General features: G+C 33.2%; 3 protein-coding genes, 1 non-coding gene and 1 pseudogene across 4 annotated transcripts; 2 read left to right on the top strand and 3 right to left on the bottom strand.

Annotated features, from left to right (window-relative positions):
• The first annotated feature begins 288 nt into the window (after window positions 1-288).
• Window positions 289-6,154, top strand: LOC114382573 (O-fucosyltransferase 35-like). The gene is made up of 9 exons (XM_028342092.1): window positions 289-958; window positions 1,825-1,965; window positions 2,123-2,195; window positions 2,290-2,360; window positions 2,443-2,531; window positions 3,019-3,151; window positions 3,580-3,812; window positions 4,880-5,356; window positions 5,484-6,154. The coding sequence occupies exons 1-9, from the start codon at window positions 488-490 to the stop codon at window positions 5,674-5,676; spliced, it is 1,881 nt and encodes a 626-aa protein (XP_028197893.1). The 5' UTR covers window positions 289-487; the 3' UTR covers window positions 5,677-6,154.
• Window positions 6,155-6,674: 520 nt separating this feature from the next.
• LOC114381710 lies at window positions 6,675-7,531 on the bottom strand (annotated as a pseudogene).
• Window positions 7,532-9,056: 1,525 nt separating this feature from the next.
• Window positions 9,057-9,138, top strand: TRNAS-GCU. The gene has a single exon. It is a non-coding gene; the product is annotated as a tRNA-Ser (tRNA).
• A 552-nt stretch (window positions 9,139-9,690) lies between these two features.
• On the bottom strand, window positions 9,691-11,948 carry LOC114381274 (12-oxophytodienoate reductase 3-like). Its single transcript, XM_028340496.1, has 4 exons — window positions 11,703-11,948; window positions 11,489-11,619; window positions 10,714-10,896; window positions 9,691-10,589 (listed from the first exon to the last, which is right to left on the bottom strand). Exons 1-4 carry the CDS (start codon window positions 11,909-11,911, stop codon window positions 9,946-9,948), a joined length of 1,167 nt encoding a protein of 388 aa, XP_028196297.1. The 5' UTR covers window positions 11,912-11,948; the 3' UTR covers window positions 9,691-9,945.
• A 3,655-nt stretch (window positions 11,949-15,603) lies between these two features.
• LOC114382377 (12-oxophytodienoate reductase 3-like) lies at window positions 15,604-20,945 on the bottom strand. The gene is made up of 5 exons (XM_028341752.1): window positions 20,766-20,945; window positions 20,512-20,652; window positions 19,417-19,547; window positions 17,658-17,840; window positions 15,604-16,571 (listed from the first exon to the last, which is right to left on the bottom strand). The coding sequence occupies exons 1-5, from the start codon at window positions 20,843-20,845 to the stop codon at window positions 15,910-15,912; spliced, it is 1,197 nt and encodes a 398-aa protein (XP_028197553.1). The 5' UTR covers window positions 20,846-20,945; the 3' UTR covers window positions 15,604-15,909.
• Window positions 20,946-22,671: the final 1,726 nt, after the last annotated feature.

Raw genomic sequence — 22,671 nt, 5'->3', positions numbered from 1 at the left:
TAAATTAATTTTACCAAACACACTCAAACTGTTGTTGACTCCAATTGTGTTCTTGTAAGATTATTAGCATGATTCTTACCAAAAAAATATTTGGTGAAAGATTATTTTTACCAATTAAACCAATTCTTGTTGGTTATTTATACTAATATTTTTAAAAATTAGAGTGAAAACTCAAGTTATACTATTATTAATTACATCCTAAAACAGACATGCACAACTTACCACCTTTCCTTAATTATAAGTAGCAAGTCATGTCAATTATCACAAACACGAATGATTACCATCCTCAAGTTTGAGACATTTTATTTTTAATTTTTCTTTTCCAACACAAGTAGAAAAGAAAGGACCAGGAACAATCTTTGAAGCAGTGGAGTGCATATGTCCCGAATTTGGGACGCGTAATAAAGAAGAGAGAGAGAAAGAGAAGAAAATGAATTACTAGTACAAATATACAAGTTTTGCAGAAAAAAGCTTCACTGTAACTCTAATGGCGATATTCTCGGAATCAAATCACCATCACAACACTTCCGATGGGGTCTCCCAGCGAGTCAACAGCCCGCGTTTCTCGGGTCCAATGACTCGCCGCGCCCACTCCTTCAAACGTAACAACAACAACATCGCCGCCAACACCGCCGCCACCACCTCCCACGGCGGCGCCGGCGGAAGTGGCGCCGGCGAAGTTGAGCTTCAAATCAACTCGCCCAGATCGGAGGAAGCGTCGGAGGGAGTTCCGGTGGGGAAGCACAGCCACCATCACGTGACTCAGAGAGTGCACGTGAGGGGGTTGCTGAAGAAGCCCCTAGCATCCATCGTTGAGGATTTGGGGTTGAGGGAAAGGAAGAAAATTGGGCACTGGATGTTCTTAGTGTTCTGTGGGGTGTGCTTGTTCATGGGTGTTCTCAAGATATGTGCCACCGGTTGGCTTGGATCTGCTATTGAAAGAACTCAATCCAACAAGGTTAGCATCATAGATTCATAGTATCTTACTCTGCCAGCTGGCAACTGTTAACCGACATTTATTGATGATGTTATGATTCTTAGTGAGATAACGGTTCATCAAGTTTTTGGAAGACTGGTATCAAAATTTTAACTTTCGGAGTTGCTGAGTGTTTTTTTTTTATTATTATTATCCATAAGTTTGTCTGGAGGTGGGGGCTTTGTCTATTTTATTATGCTTCTTGTGGATCTATTTTTGTAGCTGCAGAAAGTTTGCGTTAGTTCCTTAAACTAGATTTAGTTTCATCTGATCTAGACATCTGTTGTTGAAATTTTGGCGCTATTTATAACAAATCTTCAATTCTCAGGTGCGAAAAATGTAATTTTGCAAAATGTGGGATTTCTTATTCGGCTTTTAATTTGTGAATGAACATGCTAGTGCTAATGCTTTGTTCTAAAACTGGGGTCCTTTAGTGAGTTTTGGTAATTTAATTTTGTGTTTGGAACTATCTGGTTTTATTTGAGCAACTGGGTTGTTTGGAATAGAGGCGGGAATGCCCCACTTTCTAAACTGTTGCAGAATATTGTATCATTTATGTCCCACAGTTTTACACGACTTAATTGAGTTTATGCACTTGGTGGAAGTCTCGTCTTGTGCACCAGGGTGTGAATTTATTGCTGTTTACGGAAGACAGTGAGTAACTCATATTGCACCAATTGTGAAAATAGCCTATGTAGATATCTGGGGTGGAATAAGAAGTAGATATATCACGATCTGATTTCAAAACTATGTGCATGTATTCTTTTGTGTTACTATATTTTTTGGGGGTGTGGGGTGGTGTTTGCATCTCCTATCTTACATAGTAAATTATTTTACCATTTTATCAGGAACTATCTGACTCCATTGCTAGTCTAAATCTAATGGACAAAAGCTCCCTTGGTTATGCATATAGGGGGGGAGCAAGTGATGTTGAACGAACATTAAAAACAGTAGCAACAGGAGATGGGAGCCATACTGCCATGACTGAAGTAAGTCTCAAATGTGTATCTCAAGTTTTTAGACTTAATTTTGTTTGGTTCTCAAATAAAACAATGAAGCATATTCCATGAAAAGAAAATGGTTGTTTATAGGCCTATAAAGATACGTCTTTGCCTCTTTGTTTATGAAAGTTTGCTTTTTATTCAGGATTCAGGGATCTGGTCCAAACCCAACAGTGACAATTTCACCAAATGCATAGATCTTCCAAGTAATCACAAAAGTATGAAGTTTTATTATCAAACAACTTTCTCTTGTCATGCAATGGGTTATTCCAAGATTTGTCTCTTCTCAATTTCAACATTCTTTTTTGGCAGAACTAGATGCAAAGACCAATGGCTACATTCTCGTAAATGCAAATGGTGGCCTGAATCAGATGAGATTTGGGGTCTGGCAGTGTTCATTTTTTATGGTAAATTTTAGAAAGTTAGGTGGCAAGCATAACCTAATTTCGCTACATTTCATTGCAGATATGTGATATGGTTGCTGTTGCTAAAATTATGAAGGCTACACTTGTTCTTCCTTCTCTTGATCACACCTCCTACTGGGCTGATGACAGGTTTTTTTTTCCCTTTCCTAATATCTAATTAGATAATTGGATCTTTTAACAAATGTACAGTGTCCTTGTTTCTTGCAAGCCTAAAATAATATTCAGTTTCAATTAATGGTGATTATCTCTATGAATTGATATAAGATAGTGTTATTCTTGTTCAAATCATGGCATAGCATAGAACTGCAGGATGATTAATTATGTGCAACAGATGTTGTAGGAATATAGTTTTACTCCTTTAGTACTTTTGCAGCATCTTTTTTAGAAGTATGCCATCAATTGCAATCCTACAATCAACATCTTTTTCTAGACAATTATCACAAGTATTTCTTTAATGGAAAGGGTACTGTTAGTAGAAAGATCTGTCTGGTTTTCCTAATCTCTCATTTATGTATTATATCGTTTTTTTTATCACTGTTATCAAGTGATGGGTTTCCATTCTCCTGTTGAATACTTTTTGTGATCTACAACTTAATTTGTTTTAATATATTTGCAGTGGCTTCAAGGATTTGTTTGATTGGAAGCATTTTATTAATATGCTGAAGAATGATGTCCACATAGTTGAGAAATTACCTCCTGCCTATGCTGGAATTGAGCCTTTCCCAAAAACTCCAATATCTTGGTCAAAGGTCAACATAACCTGTCTTCTCAAATTACTTCTTTTTCAAATCTGGAAAGATATGTCTGATTAATTGATTTCTGCATTCTTATGCAAAGAGGCTGTTTCATGGGTTCGAATCCGGAAACAGCCTCTTTGCATATGCAAGGGTAAGGCTGCGTACAATATCCCTTCCCCATACCTTCGCATAGCGAAGAGCCTCTGGGCAATGGGGTACGAAGTTTTTATTGAAGTCAGTCATCCATCCACCTGGTCTTTTAGGTAGCCAGTTGAGTTTTTAAGAATATGAAAGTATCACTATCAAATGATAGCCTTATATGTACCATCATACTCATTGTGTCATAATGCTTTTATTTTATGCACACCATATCATTTTGTGCCTTTTTCATAATGTTTCTAATAACCATAATTGAATATATACATAATGCTTATTTACAGGTTCCTTATTATAAGACTGAGGTTCTTCCCCTCCTAAAGCAGCACAAAGTGATGTATTTCACTCATACCGATTCCAGGCTTGATAACAATGACATTCCACGTTCCATACAGAAACTAAGATGCCGTGCAAATTACAGAGCATTGAAATATTCAGCTCCAGTTGAAGAACTTGGAAACACACTGGTATCTAGAATGCAACAGAATGGAAATCCTTATCTTGCCCTTCATTTGAGGCAAGTTACAATTTAATATTTTGATACGAATAAGGCTGGATCTTATTTCTGCCTCTCTCTCTCTCTCACTTTTTGTTGTTATGCATACATATGAATTTGTGGGAGATAATCTTAAGATGGAAAAGAAAGGGTTGGGGTGGGGGTTAGGATCCAATTGGAAGACACGGGATTTGAGTCTCACATTGGAAGTGCGAGATTTTTCTGTGGGATTTATAAGGCCCCTGATTCTCTAACTGCAAAGGTTAGCTTTTGTGGTATGGTTTTTCCAAGATTCTTATCAATTGGTATTAGAGCTTTTCACCGTATCTCTTAGTTGCAAACGAGCATGGATGGTGATATTGACATAGCAATGTCTGCCTAGGACTAGTCAAAAGGTTAGTGGTAGAATATTAGGATCCAATTGCCAGGTATGGACTTGAGCCCCACATTGGAAGAATGAAATTCTAGTGTGGGGTTTACAAGGCCTTAGGCTCTCCAATTACAAATGCTAGCTTTTGTTGTTGGGTTTTCCCAAGCTGGATCTAGTGTTAACTGTTTAGAGCCTATGGAATGATCTATTATTTCCTTGAAAAGTGATCTCTCACTTGAACCTACATGGATTTATAATAAGATCAAAGTAAAATAGCATGTTTCTTGGTGAAGGACCCATTGACATGAAAGTTTTCCTGATTATGATCATGAAAATTTTGGACATGGCTAGATTTTGTTTACGTTTAGAGCTGCTTCCATATTGAACTTCTTTTTTTTATTGAAAGTCGAAGATTTGGACCCTACAGTTCTTTTGCTGCTTATTGGCTGTTTGATTAATCATCAATGTGCATTTCAGATTGAATCAGATGTTTTGAACTGCTTCTATATTTTTGCATATGATATGCACTTATAGTTTAAATAACTGTCTGATTGAATCAGATTCCCTAAGTTGTCTCATGGATAAGAGTGCCAAGCGTTACCCTAGTTTTGGACTCAATCGATGACCTCAACTTCTCGACTCATAAAAGATATTCGTATTCTGTCAAGTTTAAATAAATGTTATGCCTCTAACCTTATGCTATCGCAATTTGTTATAGATATGAGAAGGATATGCTTGCATTTACAGGCTGCAGTCACAATTTGACTGCAGAAGAAGATGAAGAACTGAGACAGATGCGATATGAAGTGGGTCACTGGAAGGAAAAGGAGATTAATGGGACCGAGAGGAGATTGCTTGGAGGTTGTCCGTTAACTCCAAGGGAGACTTCCCTATTACTTAGAGCACTGGATTTTCCATCACACACCAGGATTTATCTAGTAGCTGGAGAAGCATATGGAAGAGGAAGTATGAAATATCTTGAGGACGATTTCCCCAACATTTTCTCTCATTCCTCTCTGTCCTCTGAAGAAGAGTTGAATTCATTCAAGAATCATCAGAACATGTTGGCTGGTATAGACTATGTTGTTGCCCTTAAGAGTGATGTATTTCTTTACACTTATGATGGAAATATGGCAAAGGCCGTACAAGGTCATAGGCGCTTTGAAAACTTCATGAAGACCATCAATCCAGACAAGTAATATATTCGTAACCTATTTCTTCTTCATTACTTCAAGCAAGATGATTTATTGATATGCATTTTAGACCTGTGTTAACTGATTCCTGTTCATTCTCATCATAGTTGATTTCAATGGTTGATGTAGGATGAATTTTGTTAAACTTGTTGATCAGTTGGACGAAGGAAAAATTTCATGGAAAAAGTTCAGCTCCAAGGTAAAAAAGCTTCACACAGACCGGATTGGTGCTCCATATCCAAGGGAGACTGGAGAATTTCCAAAACTGGAGGAAAGTTTTTATGCAAATCCTCTACCAGGATGTATTTGTGAAACAAGATAGCAGTAGAGACTCCCCTGAAGATTGTCTGTCTTATGATGGCACTGCAAATGCTATCAAAAGACATTGTGGCTGTGCTGCGATATTTTTTTAATCCTTCTGCCTTGAGGAGATAGCAATGTGCTGGGCTATCTGGTAAGGTGCTATTGATTGTCTGACTGTTGGGATAAGGTGACAAATGACCAAGGTGGGGGCAAGAAACTGAGATTCCTAGCTACAATATTAAAATTTAAGGATCAAGCACGGGCAGGCCAGAATATACCACTGTCAATACAATAGAAATTAAACACCATGCGTTTTTAAGCAAACCTCATCTCTCTAACCACACTTTTGAATGATTTTTTTTCTTTCTTTATTGATTATATTTTATCCAATACCTGTATTAATAGCAAGGGGATGGAACTGAATAAGTTGTATTCTTGTTGTACAATAAGATGAAAAAATAGAAATCTAGTTTTTATTGATCTGAAGTTCTTTCAAACAGGTTTCTTTAGAAGAGTAATACTAGCAATGTACTCTTTAAAATATTTCTTTTAATATATTGTTTATTGTCGTGTGAAATTCATATCGAGTTCATTAAATGAAGTAACGTCTTTATATAAATTTTATCAAATAATAGTATGGTGAAAATACGAGTTATTTTATAATACATCACCCCATGTGCTCAACAGTGATGTATCCATAAAAAACATAAACAGCTTATTGAATTTCTTTTTTCCTTGTGAGTTGAAGACATACCATGTGTTTTATTTTAAAAAACTGGGTCAAATTCAAACATCTGCTCCATTTCATATCAAATTTATAAAAAAAAATACGATAACAAAACATTCCTTATTATTGCATAAAATATTTGTAAGACCTACTTAATAAGAAGTGGGATTCATAGATTTTTTGAAAAAGCAAATTTAAAACTGCAAGTGGGCTAGAAAAAATGTTTTACAGTCGTTACTCGTACAAAATATACACGAGAAAATACCACATATTAAATTCATCTCATAGCTCAATATTCTCAAGTACGAAATCATCTGCCTTCAACTGAAACTTGATAACAATAAACATAACAACAACAACAACCAAATCAGCTTAAGTCTAATTACTCAACTACAAAGTTTGCAGAAAGAAGAGCCCTACCTACACATGCATACTAAATCCAAATTGTAGACCAAGGAGATAAATAAACTTAAAGGTAATAGGCAATATGCTTGAGTTCAGTCTCTTTCATGGATAACTTCCCATGATTTAGCCTGAGCCTCCAAGAACACCCTTAAGCTTCTTCACCAGAGCAACATCAATGAAAGTGGTTTGTACTATCAATGGTGTGGGGAAACTACTTTTGAACAACGCAAAGTCCAAAATTTGTAGACCAGGATTGGAGCTACTGAAGCTTACAATTGTCAAGGCTGAAGATTTACCTGCATTGATTTGGAAGTGAAGCAAACCTTGAGGGAATGCCATAACATCCCCCAAGAGTTTTGATGTAGACAGTGTTGTCAGAAGAAATGAATCCAGCCAGGATCCTCCCTTCTATTACAACAAGTAATTCTGAAGCTCCAGGATGAGTGTGAAGTGGTATAACTCCACCTGCTGCTAAGTCCAAACATGCCACGGAAATGCCGAGGCCGTTGAGACCAGCAAACTGAGCATCAAATGCAGGGGTCACTGCAGCTTTGATAATGTTTGAGGTGTTACCAGCAATGCCAAGGCCACTGTAAGCAAAATCATCTGCTGTGACCTTTGCAGGCTTCTTGCATGAGTGATTATTGGTACTGGCCTAAACTTAAATCTCTTTCTGGTTAATGTGGTTCTTTTTAATTCTGGTTCAATATGTCTTAAGTGAACATTGAACAACCATGCTCATGGTGATATTGATATTTATGCAGAACTTAGTAATGGAGGAATAGAGATAACAGTAGAAGCACCGGAGGTTTAAGGGTAAAAGTAAAAATGTAATATTTGAGATCCTGTACACTTACTCTTTATGTTATCCAAATGAGCCAACTCAAGAAAGGACATTCCTTTTTTACTTTTCCACTTACCAAACGACCAAACCAGTGTTATTATAGTAAGAATGGAAAAAAAGGTTATCCATATGTACAGGATATGTAGTAAGAAATGAAGAACATATGGTCCACATTGCAAAAGAAAGAAATTAAGGGCATAAAAAGACTTTTTGACAGCTATCCCTTCTGCAAGCCTTGTTTGCGTGTTAGCGTGGATATTAAGCAAGGACATATATATGCGGTTGCCTTAAATTCCCCCATCTTCTAGGGAACCTGGTAAAAAAAAGTCTACTTGTTGTGTCCCCTGACATGCAACTGAAGAATGAAAGATCTTCATGTAATTTAATAATCTTAGCATCTCTTGCTCTTGGTCAATGGTCCCTCCTACAATTGCAAAGCTAGCTGCTACATAAAAATTTTGTTGGATGCTAAAAATACTAAGGATAAGGTTCTCATTGACGAATCAACAGTGGCCATTCACTCCCTACCAAAATCAAGAAAAAGGTGGCTTTGATATCACTTTCATTGTCATAGCATGAATGTCCTTGTCGATTGTGTCTATGAGATATTGCCAAGAGAACCATTGCATGACTGCTAAATTGTCAAAGATGTATGAACCCAAAATAGACCTCTCAAGAAAAAGGTGTATGCTTCTCATGTGTACAAATTACTGATGAGCTGCCATGCACGTTCCTTACCTAAGTCTTACATTTTTCAAATCCATTGAGTTAAAAAAAAATTGTGATTCCACTGTCTAGCAGAAAGAAAATCATAATGCGGTAACTGACATTAGAAATTGATTGAATAGGCAAATAAAAAATCAGGACGTCGAGGTAGAGGATGTATAAATTATTTCTTAATTAGGGAAAAGTGGAGTACTGAGTACATGTACCACAAGTGCATGTACTATAACACTAATATGTCTTGGACAAGTCACAGTGTTTTCCACATTCAATTGGGACTAGTTAGAAAGAGAGGTATATTTATTAGATTACAATATGTTTTTTATTTTTTAAAAAATTTAACATTTTTCATCATTGTAAAATTAAAATATCATTTTTTAATTACATTCAAATTTACGAGTATGATTTTTTATATCGATTTATACGTATAAATGGTGTAAAAAAGATTCATTTGTAACGATCTATAATCTATTGAAATAATTAATCTAAATTAATCTGAATCTAAAAAAATAATAGATTGCCTTAGTCGAGCATATACAGAGAAATATCAAATAGCCTCATATTTTTGCAAGGGTTCATTTGTTATATAATTAATCTCGGGCTTGAAAATGAAAAAGATAGTTCACTATATTAAGAATGGACTGATAGATATTATGACTAAAGTTATAATTAAATGAGAATAAGTTCAAATAACATGTTAGTCGCTTTGGCCGAGTGGTTAAGGCGTGTGCCTGCTAAGTACATGGGGTTTCCCCGCGAGAGTTCGAATCTCTCAGGCGACGTTTAACATTTTTTTTATTTGTTATTGATACAATAAACTACTTTGCTATCTTACGCATCTGCCAAAGGTCCAAAACCAAACGTTGTGACCCTATTCACCGGAATCATTCAAGAACTCCAAAACCCCATAACAGGATACAGTGTTTGTGTCACTCTTTCAAAATAAATAAAAACTTCATACTAGAATTTTGTTACCTGCTAATAATGTTTTTTCATAAAAAATTTCATCTTGCAGCAATTATAGATTATTAATTTGTTTAAGTAGTATTACGTCAGGCAATATATTTTAAGTATATAAGGAAAAGTTTTATAATAAAACATTCAGTTGAGATTAGAAAACTCTAACTATACGTACCAGCAGAAGGACAGACATTACTTGTCTGTCTCTATATTTTTATTCTTTATAGAAAATTATTAAATTTAATTTCCTTTAAGATAGTAATTTTTATTTAATCTTTTAACAGTTTACTATAGTTAATTTCATACGAGAGCTTGAAAGAAGATAACAGGTGGTTTAGAGAGAAATTGAAATGTACAATAGTCAAACAAGAGTATTTCCATTAATTATATATTTTTTAAGGCAAAAAACTTAATATTATTTTATTCAAAATGAAAGACTGAATACAAATTGAAATGAAATCAAAATGCCGGAGACTAATTAACCTAAGATCTAAATACCCTAACAAGTGAATGAACCACTTAATTTGTTTGTCTGAGGATAAACTCAACTGAAGAGTTTTGAATGTTATGAACATTATTATTCAAAAAGCCATATGGAGATTAAAATTAAAGGGCATGCATGGCCTTAGCTAGTTACTTAATTTTGTCTCAGTTGTTCCATTAAAGAAAGGATAATCTGTGTAGCCTATAACAGGATCTTGGGTGTAAAATGTGTTCCTGTTATACTTGGTAAGAGGTGCATTGAGCTTAAGCCTTAAAACCAAGTCTGGATTGGAGATGAAAAGACGACCATAGGATACCAAATCAGCATGGCCTTCAGCTACAGCTTCCATTCCTGAGTCCCTAGTAAAAGCTCCACTACACATGAATGTTCCCTCATAAGCCTCTCTCCATTTCTGCATGAAATGAGCTTCCTCCTTTTCACTCACTGACTCGGTTTGCGCCAAAAGTGTGAATCGAGGCTGAGTAACATGAAGATAAGCGAGTTTTGTGCCCACTTGTTTCTGCAAATTGTTGAGTCTTTCAATCACTGCTAAGCCTAGCCCAAGTGGGTCAGAGTCAAAGGCGTCATTGAAATCAATTGCTGGTGAAATTCTGATAGCAACTCTTTCCGCTCCAATGGCAGAGACAACAGCTTCAACTACCTCCATTAAGAACCTGCACCGGTTTTCTAGTGGTCCACCGTATTCATCTGTTCTATCATTGATTGCATCCTTTAAGAATTGATCAATGAGATACCCATGTGCTCCATGAATCTCGATTCCATCAAAACCTGTATATATGTCACATTTCATCATATATGTATATGCATGCCTTGATAATTTAATAGTAAGAAATAATATAAAAAAGTACTAGTAGATGTTAGTGAAACAAATTAACTAGTAATAATGAATTACCTGCTCGAATTGCATTAATAGCTGCTTGGCGATAATGGTGCACTATTTCAGATATCTCAGAAGTGGTAAGTGCACGAGGCTCTGGATAGATGCCATGGGAGCCATCGGGCATGAGAATTTTCCACTTGTCTGATATGGGTTTGCTGGTGGACGAAGAGGGTAGAGCCCCACCAGGCTGATACACTGTTTCACAAGTGAAGCAATCAATGAAAGTGCAAAATGATGAGTGCATGAACAAACAGATTACTGGAAAACTGAATGTCATATCATATCAAAAACATAATTAAGGATGTTATATATGATATATGCACATATTTGTGTGCAAAATTAAGAATGGAATTCACCACCAACCCGTTTGGTTTATATTAATTGTGGATTTGGATGTGTTTTTTAATAAAATTGATTTTGAAGCCGTATCATCTATATTTGTATAATTTTGGTTACAATTGGTTTTGAAATAAAATTCAGTATATTTTTTTTATCCAATCCAAAAATTAATTAAAGTTATTTTATTTCAGAATTAATTTTAATTTTTTTAAAATATGAAACTAAATATGTGAAAAACAATCTAAAATAAATTTTAGGCTCAAGATGAATTTTGCAAAGGTGTAATGTACAAAGATATAATAATCAATTTTTCATAGAATGCAAAAGTCATGAAATTGTTATTATTATTATTATCATAAACGATTAAAATGAGTTACGTGAAAATTAATCTAAAATAAAGGACACTAAATTGAGAGTTAGAATAAGGTGCATGGATGAATATTGTTACCTGGATGTGATGCACGGCCAACATGCCAGAGTTGACAGAAGATAAAGCTGCCGTTGGCATGCACGGCGTCCACTACATTTCTCCATGCCTCTACCTGTTCATCTGAGTATATTCCAGGAACATGAGGAAACCTGCAGCATGCATGTGATCAAACCACCACTTAATTACTAATCAATCACAGCTTGGATCTGTAAAGGAATAAGAAATAAAATACCCAGAAGAAGTTGGAGAGATCAAGGTGCCTTCAGTGATGAGAAATCCACCCGGTGTTGATCTCTGAGCGTAGTATTCAGCATGTGCTGCCAGTGGAGTCCCATTGAGCGCTCTGCATCTGGTCATGGGAGCCAATACCACCCTATGAGAGAGGTTGAATTTGCCCATCTTGTTGTATGGAGAAAATAAGCTAATTGAGTTATCTGCCATTGTTGAATTAAGAAGAGGGAGATATGTTGAATTATGCAATCAACTTTGTTATATATATACTGCAATGCATGGGATTCATAGTGGGTATTCCACGTACGTGTGGTCGGTTTGCCACGTTCAAAATGTCATCTTTCGTATTATTAATGCCAAAATACTATTCTTTTGCCTATCATGACATCATGCATGATGTTATTGGGGGTGACAAAATAAGTTTCATCCCTCAAAAAACTGCTTGAAAGAAACGTGCCTGAACTCTCAACCTACCCTTATATGGAACTCTTGATCAATTCCTGGTTCGTACTAATACCTATCCTAAAAGAGTCATTAGTTGATAATATTTTTAAGATATTAATTAATAAATGAATAAAAAATAAAAAAAAACTACGCTGAAAATTTGAATTCAAATTCAATAAGAAAATTACCTTTTTTAGTATAATAGAAATTTTAAACATAGCAGATTTATTAAATTTTAAAAACATACCTATATTTGTGCTTTAAAAATTATTATACATTATTTTAAATGTTTTTTAATCAAAATTTGAAAAGAAATATTATACAATAGTGTTTGACTTTACTTTTTTCTCTTCTTTTTTATCCTTGTTTTTAAAATAGGAAGCTGAGTCAAATATATTTAAAGAAAATCTCTTTAAAAAGTAAATAACTTATCCATTATTAATTTCTTAAAATTTTTAAGTACATACCTATGTTTATGCTTAAACATGATTATACATTACCCTTCAAAAAAGTAATTCTTTTAACGTCAATGTTTTATCAAATTTTTTAAACAAAAAATACACCAATATTTGATTTAATTTTTTCTCTTTCTTTAGAGGAAAAGTTGGAGAAAAAAAAAAGAGCAGTGAACTTATGTATAGATAGAGAAGGGAGGGGGATAAGATTCACTTTCTATTTGAATCGGCATTTTTTATAATAATTAGTCTTGCACAATTTATCTTGAATAATATATATAGTTGAAACAAAAAATACATCAAACCAAAAATTAAGTCAAGTTCTAATATTCAGATGGATTTTGCAGGTGTTTAAGCTAGACTAAAATCATGGTGGGAAAAAAAGTTAGAGTAAAATCTTAACCGTCCAACTTAATAAATTGAAATGACTAAAAATAGTTTAATTAAAAAATTTAAATAAAAATATATCACGTGACTGCAGCTTTTTTCTTTCCCACTGTTTTCTTCCTTTGACTTTTGTCTTTTTCCCACCCGGTGCCTTCATTATTTTCCATTACAGTAAGGACCTGATTCATTATTCTGGTCAAATCAACCGATGCATTTTCCCCATCAGTGACATTGACATTATGGTCTAATGTGACTATTCTGGCAACTCGTGACGCAATGCCTCACCGAATTGCTTGCAAACCGGTCTTTAATTAACTTCCTGTTATTTTAACCTCAATAAAAAAAATTCCTGTTATTTGATTTGAATTGCATTTTTTTATACTACAAATAGAGTGCTTTATATAATTGCATGTACTAAGAATTTTTTTGTCCATGGGCCAGCCTAACCACTGGATTTTGTGGGCTTTTTGATCTTGTGAATCATGGAACATCTATTCTCCTTGTAAGATTGTTATTGACACAACCAACCACTGTGGAATTCCTGTTTTGTCCACCTACCAAATACTTACACCTCCATCCCTTCTCCTTAGATTCAAAAGTGTTTGTAGTGTGATTTGATTCGATTTGTAGATAAAACTAGATCAGTAACCGTGTGAACACACGAGTAAACTGTAAAATTAAATGTATACTATAATTAGTTATAACATTATAGGACTTAGTTGAGGAGAACTAAAATTAATATAAGATACAACATTTCACATTAAGATGTTAAAACTGATTTCAAAACCAAGCAAAACATAACATATTTTATATAATAACTCTTGTTTAAAGGAAGATTCCAACCATCATTTCCCACAAATTGCACCACGAAGAGTTATAAACAAAAATGTACAGATTTTAGTAAGTATATTATACTTAAATTATAAACAAATCTAAAACAAAACAAATTTAGATGTTGCGTTTGAAATCTCAAATATAATTTACAGTTGGATTTAGTTCGGTTTAAATATAACATCTAAATCAAACTTTTGTGGTTGGGATTTTGACCATTTTTTATTTTTTATTCTATTATCACAATTTAAAATTTATCAACTAAACTTACATAATTATTATGCTATATTATTTTAAAAAAAGAATCTTATTTTTTATTAATTTTTTTAAAAAATATTTTAGTTAAAAAATATTATTTTCACTTTTATTTAGCATTAATATAAAATAATATCACTAACTCTTTTTTGTAACATATTTGTGTTTCACTTGATATTTAATACTATTTTTTTTAACAATATAAATACATTCTTTTTTAACATATGAAAGTAAAATATACATCTTGGTTATAAAGCAAAAAAAAAGTAATAAATTATTTAATACTTATCATCAATTATCACAATAAAAAATAATATAGTTATAATATGCAATTTATTTGGTTTGTTTCAGTTTTTTATAACAAACCAAATCAAACCACAAAAAATGTGTTTTTTTTTTTTGTTTTGCAGTTTAAGCGGTTTTTGATTTTTTTGATCAAGTCTGAGTTTACGAATAGTTTGGTTCAGTTTGAATGTCTCCCCCACCCCAATCCAAATGCAAAACACTCACACCACCTTACTTGCCCCCACCCTCATCCGCCACCATTGTGTGTGACCCCACCCTCATCCTCAAACATTGCAGCATGACCCATTCTCGTCCATTGTGCACGATCCACCAATGTCAATGCTCATATTGAGATTCGCACACCCCTTGCCCCCATTTTTTGTTGCAAGTTTTGTGATTGAATATGTTGTTCTTGTTGAATCTATGTTGTTGTCAATGAGTTTGGATGGTGATTGAGGTGGTCGGGGATCTTGGGCCAACAACGAAAATTTGTTGGTATACAAGTGTATAGTGAAATCCTATTTCAATTGTACACATAGAATGGAAAATAATAATAGGAGAAATTAAAAGAAGAAGGATTCTGTTAACCAGTGCCTTAAGATATTAGTTAAGAAATTAAAAGGAGAAAATATTTATCATAAAGATCATAAGGAAGTGTAAAAAAAGTTATGAATAACGTATTTTTATGTATCTCAATAAAAAAAATTCCTTTTATTTATTTAAACAATATCCAAAAGGTAGTAATTAACATTTGTCTAGAAAAAATTAGACAAATATTATTTTTTAGTATATATGTAATCGGGTTGGATTGGGATTGGGTTAGAACCGGTTTGAAACTCAAGGACATGTTACTCAACCCAATTCCAACTAAGTGCACTCTTTTTTATTTTTTTTTTATTTTTTTGTCATTTTGATCAATCCGATGTAAGGTGCTTTTGGCTTTGTTAGGCACTTCTTGTGCTAAACTAAGTGGTATTAATAAAATTTACCTTTGCTTAAAAGAAAAAAGAAATCTAATTGAGTGCATTAAAAAAAATTCAATCCAGTTCATCCTAATGACTTAACTCTCTCTAAAAATATAATTGGGTCCGATTGAGTTAGAGAATTCAAGGGTTGAGTGCAATCTCCTTACACCCATACTTCAGATCTTAACGTTATTACATACTTACTTTACCAATAAAGTATATTAAATATAGATAACCTGAATCTACAAAAAAAAATTACATGACCGCATCGAGCTTTTACTGAGACAGAAGCTATATAGCATTATAATTTTCCCAGGTTTCATTGGTTACATCATTAATCTCTTGCTGAAAAAGAAAAAAAGAAACATAGTCCCCTATATTAAGAAGGGACAGACAGATATTGGATTAAAATTATTATACAACGTAATTCAACAATAAATACAGAGATGCAGCTTGCAGGCAATATAGATGACTATACAGGCAATAAGATTTTCATAATGAAGACATTCACTTGAGATTGGGATACTCCAATTAATTATACATATGACGACAATATGACTATTCAAAAAGTCAAAGAACATTACAGTTAAAGGCGTGCCCTTGGCTCCTTTGTCTCACTTTCTTTGCTTAGGAAAGGATAATCTGTGTATCCTATAACAGGATCCTGGGTGTAAAATGTCTTCCTGTTATACTTGGTAAGAGGTGCATTAAGCTTAAGCCTTAAAACCAAGTCTGGATTGGAGATGAAAAGTCGACCATAGGATACCAAGTCAGCATGGCCTTCAGCTACAGCTTCCATTCCCAACTTCCTAGTAAAGCCACCACTACACATGAATGTTCCCTCATAAGCCTTTCTCAAGTTCTGCATCAAATGAGCCTCCTCCTCTTCACTCCCAGGTCTACCTGACTCGGTTTGGCCATAAGCTGTGTATCGAGGCTGAGTAACATGAAGATAAGTGAGTTTTCTGCCCAGTTCTTTCTGGAAATTGTTGAGTCTCTCAACCACTGCCAAGCCTAGCTTAAGTGGGTCAGAATCAATGGCATCAAGGTGATCAATTGCTGGTGAAATTCTGACAGCAACTCTTTCCGCACCAATAGCAGAAACAACTGCTTGAACCACCTGCATTAGGAACCTGCACCGGTTTGCTAGTGATCCACCATATTCATCTGTTCGATCATTGATTCCATCCTTTAAGAATTGATCAATGAGATACCCATGTGCCCCATGAATCTCGATTCCATCAAAACCTGTATATATGTCACATTCGATCATATATGCGTAATTAATAATGGCCAAACAACAACTAATGATGGTAAAGTTTTTTTTGTCTTCAGCTTCTGAAAACTAAATGTTAAAAACTGGTTTGAATTGTGTTCCATTTAACAAACCCACAAACACAAGCTAGTAATCTAAAGAACTCCACAGCAATAGATCTGTAGACTAGTTAATCTCCATCCAGCTGCATTGAAACTGGTGTTATGCAACATTATATGTGCCAAGAACATAACACTAAGATGCATTGCCAGGCCAACCTTAACCCAGTAGAGTCAGCTAGTGGTGGAAATTTTGAATAATGTATTGCCACCATTGTACAAAAAGAAAAGTGGATAGGCCAACTTTACTTTTCTTTACATTTGGAATTGGAATCTACTATAAAGTCCTTAAAAATGAGACGAAAGGAGAATTAAAAACGCAGCATATAATCACCATCATGTCTCTTCCTTTAATTTTCTTAGAAGTTACAAGGAAAATACATCAGGCAATGGAAGCAGATCATGTACACATTTTGTTGATAAATATTTGTGTTTTAATTTAAAATTTATAAATATATATTAATTCTATTTTATAAAATAAAATATTTATTTTAGATTTTTTTAAGATTTTGTTTTAACGAGTCAATTAGTTTGTTATGTTTGTTGTGATAACTGTAGGTTGATTTTTCAACAGTCATACTTCCAACGGTCATATTTTGTTAATGTAAAATGTCTATATATATATATATATATCTCTTTCCTCTTTTCTAAAAAGAATATACTCCCAACAAAGATTGTCTCTTTCTTTTCCTATAAAAACCTTATTTTTGTGAGAGCAAAAGCATTGGTATTCATAAGGTTCGGGGATCCTTTCGCAGCGCAATCAGAATTTGTGCAGGGGGCGTTTTTATTTAATTCAACACTGTGCATCTTCTTCGTATTTATTTTCCTTCATTTTTGTTTTATTTTCTAACACATTTTACATAATATCATAATGACAATCTAAAGACACTTGCATTTCAACACATACATTAACATAATCTTAATTCAGAATATTTAGTAAGAATTCAAGAAACTAACCTGCTCGAATTGCATTAATTGCTGCTTGGCGATAATGCTGCACTATTTCAGGTATCTCAGAAGTGCTAAGTGCACGAGGCTCTGGGTACACACCATAGGACCCATCGGGAAGCAGAATCCTCCACCTCGCCGATATGGGCTTGCTGGTGGACGAAATTGGTGGAGCTCCACCAGGTTGATACACTGTTTCACAAGTAAAGCAATCAATGAAAGTGCAAAATGAGTGAATCACTGAACAAACAGATAACTGAAAAGGAAATGTAACATCAAGAAAATAACAAATCATAATTTTCGGTGCAATTCATTAAAATCAGCTATGCCAAAATCTAAAAGTTAAGCAGAGTGAGTTAAGTAAGGAACACAATTTAAGTGCAGTTTCTCAAAAAAATTTAGAGCTTTTTTTAATAAAAATTAGAATTTCATCTCAGTAATGACTAATGATGTAATGTATATTTGCATTAAAACAAACTGTTGATTGACATTAAAAATACTTAAAGAACTGCACCTATATGGAGATATAAGATTGGTTCAATGGTGACATTTCTAACTGCACCTAAAGGGAGAAGGAAAGGGGAAAAGGTGGTGGGTCAAATCCTCCCGACATTTCTAACAATACTAACAAACTATGCTGATTAAAAAAAACTGCACCTAAATTTTTTCTTTAGAAAAGTATTTTATAAGACATTGTCCTTGAAAAAAGATGATGAACTCACAAGAGTGAATTGATTTCTAAATCAAATCAAACTAAAAAAAAATCAGAGTTAATTTTTGTTCCAAAGATAGTATCGCCCTTCACACAAAATCCATTGTTAAAATTCTTTGTATCACCCTTCACACAAAATCCATTGTTAAAATTCTTTGTTAAAACCAATGTTTAATCAATCACCCTTCACACAAAATCCATTGTTAAAATTCTTTCTCAAAAAGATATACACCAATTTTTGCATCGATTTACTCTCTATCTAGAGAAGATGATTGGGTTATCTAATCCAAACTGAATTAGATTTTCACACAAAAAACACCATGAGAGCTTAAAAAAAAAAACAAAGAGTCGCACACAATATTCAATTTTTTCTCTTTTTCTTTTTCTTTTTCAAAAACGTTAGCTCATAATGTGGTTATTTATAGAGAAAACAGTTATAACTACCGATTAAATAGTCAATTTAATAGATTGTTTCAAAGAAGTAATCAATTATATTATCATTTTAATTGATTAAAGGGTTCCCGTATTTGGAATGAGAATCTCATTGCAAGCTACAAACACTTGTGTAATCGATTAAAACAAGAAGTTTTATGCATTGAAGAAGTTTTTACCTTTAAAACAATTTTCTTACCTCTACATGATTATGCATAATGTACATGTAAAAATATAAAGATTAAAATACAACAATAAATACAAATGTCACTCAAAGAGTTGAACATGTAAAAAGACAAAACTTCCTTCTTTATGTTGTTCCCCTATCTCTAACACTCCTAACATATTTTTTATTATTGGTTAAAATATATTAAAAATTATAAATTTTGATGGGTTTCAATTCATTTTTCATTGAATGAACTTTTTGACGAAATGTATGTTAAAAAAAATGTTGAGAATGTGTCACTGACGCTTTTCTACAAGATATTAGTGATTGATTATTTTTTTTATCAATTATCAAAGTTACTTAGTTTACTCTTTAAAGGGAATGGTTAGGTCTAGAGCCTAGAGGAGTAGGACCAGAATAACACAAAATTGGGTGCATGAGAACTAGGGGCAAGTTACCTGGATGAGAGGCACGGCCAACATGCCAAAGTTGACAGAAGATAATGCTGCCTTTGGCATGCACGGCATCCACTATGTTTCGCCACGCCTCCACTTGTTCATCTGAATATATCCCGGGAACATGGGGAAACCTGTATATCAAACCACCACTCCACTAAACAGTCCCACCATGACCAAACTAATCACACCTTAAAGAAAATACTAAATGAAGATGAATAATTACAAAGAAATTAGTATTCCATATACAAAATGTATTCCTTCTTTAACGGTTTTATTTATCATTATTTTTTAATAATGATTAGAAAATTGAAAATACTTTTTGATTAAATTTACAAGAATTTTAAATAATGAAAAAAATTGTTTATTTTTAATTATTACCTAAAAATAATGGCTTACGAAATCGGTTTTCATACAACATGAAACAATTTGTATACATTTAATTTTACTTCTACTTTTTTTTTTCTTTTACTTGATACATCTTTAACTTTTTTTTTCTTAGCCCGTTAACAATTACACAAAAATAAAAGTCTGTTAATTGCAGCAGTCAATGGTACACAGGAGATATAAGGTTTTTTTGGGTGATTAAAAAATATAAGAAAAATGTTGTGGGCTCAATCCATTTTATTAAAAAAATAAAAATTAATAATTAATACTTATCGATATTAGATACTAAACACGAGCAGCACCCACGTAGAACTCGTTCCACCGTAGGACGCGTTGTTTGACCGTTCAATCTCATTAAGGCAAAAAAAAAAGAGGAGCATTTTAGACTTAGTACAAAAACAAACAGTTTTGCGTTGAAGCACAAGGAATAAATGTTTTATCAATTGACTAATGTTTACACAGTCTTGCAATCAATAATATTTTAATATTTAAATAAAAGTGAATTACATATTTAACATTATAAATCATGAAGTGATTTTTTTTATTTAATAATTAAAAATCATAAAACAAATAATATTCCCACCAACAGTTAAAGTAAATGAGATGGATCGTAGTTCCGAAAAAAAAACATATAGACACATGAAATTATGAATAATATATTATTATGATATTGTTGAAAAGAATAATAATGGAAAGAGATTGGTAAAGTACCCAGGAGCAGTGGGGGAGATCAAGGTGCCTTCGCTGATGAGAAATCCACCTGGTGTTGATCTTTGAGCGTAGTATTCAGCAAGCGCTGCCTGTGGAATCCAGTTCAACGCTCTGCATCTTGTCATAGGAGCCAACACCACCCTGCACAAAATCCAAGTCAGATCGCTCATGTGTTTGTGGGTAAAAATGAATAGATTTAAGAAAATTGTAAAGATCAAGAGAATTAAATGAAAAGTGCGTGTGACTGTGACGACCTATGAGAGAGGTTGAATTTGGCCATCTTGTAAGGAGAAAATAGGGTGTTGCTTCCTTGCGTTGTTGCATTATCGGCCATTGTTATTGTTAGAAGCGTCGGCGATGCAGATGATCTTACTTTCCTGAATATAAGAAAGGTGAAGGAACAACTTAAGAAGAGGGAGTCCCTGATGTTCAATTATTGAAGGATTCTTATATGCTGCTGCTTTGACTGTTCCTTCCACGTGATTAATATTATCTCTACACGTGCTTCAATCTCTTATTTAATTAATTTTATATTAAATTACTTTATCTCTACTAATTTATTTTTTAGACAAGTAAAATCATTTAAATTAATTTAGATGATAAGATCAAATTAAATTAATTTTAAAAATTAGATAATTAAATTAAAAAAATAAATAATTAAATCAAATTAATTTTAAAAAATAAAAAATAAAAATAAATTGGACTGGTGAGTGGACGGTGATAGCTTAAAAGTAAAAAGAAATGGAACGGGTAATGGGTTCAGAATCACATACTACTGGTAGTGGAGAGAGAGGATGAGGATGAGCATGATGTTGGCGTGCATGTTTCCACCTGGTCAATTCTATGATGGATGCTGTTTTTCTTTCCCCTGTCACTTTCCTCTTCCAATATCCAATACGACCAATACCAACAGTCTCTACTTGTTGCTCTAATATAGGCTTTTGCCTTTCCTAAGTTTCGGGGTAAAGCTAAACTTAATCACCATTCATTCCTCTCATAATAATTAATTATTGTGTGTAAAAAAACTTTATCATAAGATAATTATCATTTATTTAATATAATATTAATTATATATGATAAAATATAGTCGCTTCTATTTTATTTTTTTTTTTGGAAAAATACTAATAAGTACTTAAAGATAGTTGTTAAATAGTTAAAAGTACTTTTTTTTTATTGAAAAGTGTGATAATACCCTCTCATAATTTTCAATACAACCATTTTAATAAAATACTTTCTATATTTTGATACACCAGAGCATTGTGCCCCTTCGGATACGTTGACATCAGATGTAATAATGCGAGTTAAATCTAGGTAAGACTTCATTTTGGTTCTTTAAATATATTGGAATAGGCGAATTAATATTGAAAATAAGTATACAGAATTGGGCTTGAGTTACTGGTTTGGACTTCGGACTCCAGCCATCCATATGTGAACCCAAATAATATGAGACCAACTCAGTTTATTTTGGGGGGCGGGTCAATGGTCATTGTTTATTTAATTCTAAAAATCATTTTAGTGTGTATAATTTTTCTGCCAGACATAATAGTTAAAATAATATTCTCAAAATCTTTGACTATTGATACAAAATTTCCTCTTTTTTTTTACAACCACATACAAAATTTCTTTACCTCTTACGCCCACAATTTTCACTAAAATAACGCTTTCTTCTAATCATTTTGATAGTTTTTTTAACAGAAAGGAAAAAGTCATAAATAACTTGTTCTTGTTTTTGACAGTTCTAATCATAAGTATTCACAACCCACTTTTAAAACAAAAAACTTAACTGGTTCAAGTGCTATAGATATTGTGTTTCATCATAGCATCTGTATACACGGCATTAATGCTCCTTAATAGTGTTACACTAATTAAAATCAAAGCGTGGCTGATGTAATCCTATTTGCTTGTCAATAATAGAAATAATCGTTCTGCGCCAAAAAAAAATATAAATACATTTATCAAATCTTGTTAAATCTCATATCTGTGTATGCCTTTGATTACTCTGTTTTAAAATATTGGTTGTTAAAACTAACAATACTATCAGTTCTTTAAACTATTAACCTATTAGGTATAACACCTTATATATATATATATATATATATATATATATATATATATATATATATATATATATATATATATATATTAAAAGTTATATATGAG

The sequence above is a fragment of the Glycine soja genome, chromosome 13, assembly GCF_004193775.1.
Source record: "Glycine soja cultivar W05 chromosome 13, ASM419377v2, whole genome shotgun sequence".
Taxonomy (NCBI): domain Eukaryota; kingdom Viridiplantae; phylum Streptophyta; class Magnoliopsida; order Fabales; family Fabaceae; genus Glycine; species Glycine soja.
Note: the sequence above shows the minus strand (reverse complement) of the source record. Positions and strands in the feature narration are given on the sequence as shown.

Bases quoted from the DNA above. Each gene is read 5' to 3' on its own strand.
- LOC114382573 (XM_028342092.1), top strand. From the start codon at position 488: ATGGCGATATTCTCGGAATCAAATCACCATCACAACACTTCCGATGGG. The intron at 959-1,824 runs GTTAGCATCATA...CCATTTTATCAG, and splicing joins AAAGAACTCAATCCAACAAG to GAACTATCTGACTCCATTGC. The intron at 2,532-3,018 runs GTTTTTTTTTCC...ATATATTTGCAG, and splicing joins TCCTACTGGGCTGATGACAG to TGGCTTCAAGGATTTGTTTG.
- LOC114381274 (XM_028340496.1), bottom strand. From the start codon at position 11,911: ATGGCAGATAACTCAATTAGCTTATTTTCTCCATACAACAAGATGGGC. The intron at 10,897-11,488 runs GTAACAATATTC...CTTGTGAAACAG, and splicing joins TGGCCGTGCATCACATCCAG to TGTATCAGCCTGGTGGGGCT. The intron at 10,590-10,713 runs GTAATTCATTAT...ACATATATACAG, and splicing joins TATTAATGCAATTCGAGCAG to GTTTTGATGGAATCGAGATT.
- LOC114382377 (XM_028341752.1), bottom strand. From the start codon at position 20,845: ATGGCCGATAATGCAACAACGCAAGGAAGCAACACCCTATTTTCTCCT. The intron at 19,548-20,511 runs GTACTTTACCAA...TTTGATATACAG, and splicing joins ATCTCCCCCACTGCTCCTGG to GTTTCCCCATGTTCCCGGGA. The intron at 16,572-17,657 runs GTTAGTTTCTTG...ACATATATACAG, and splicing joins AATTAATGCAATTCGAGCAG to GTTTTGATGGAATCGAGATT.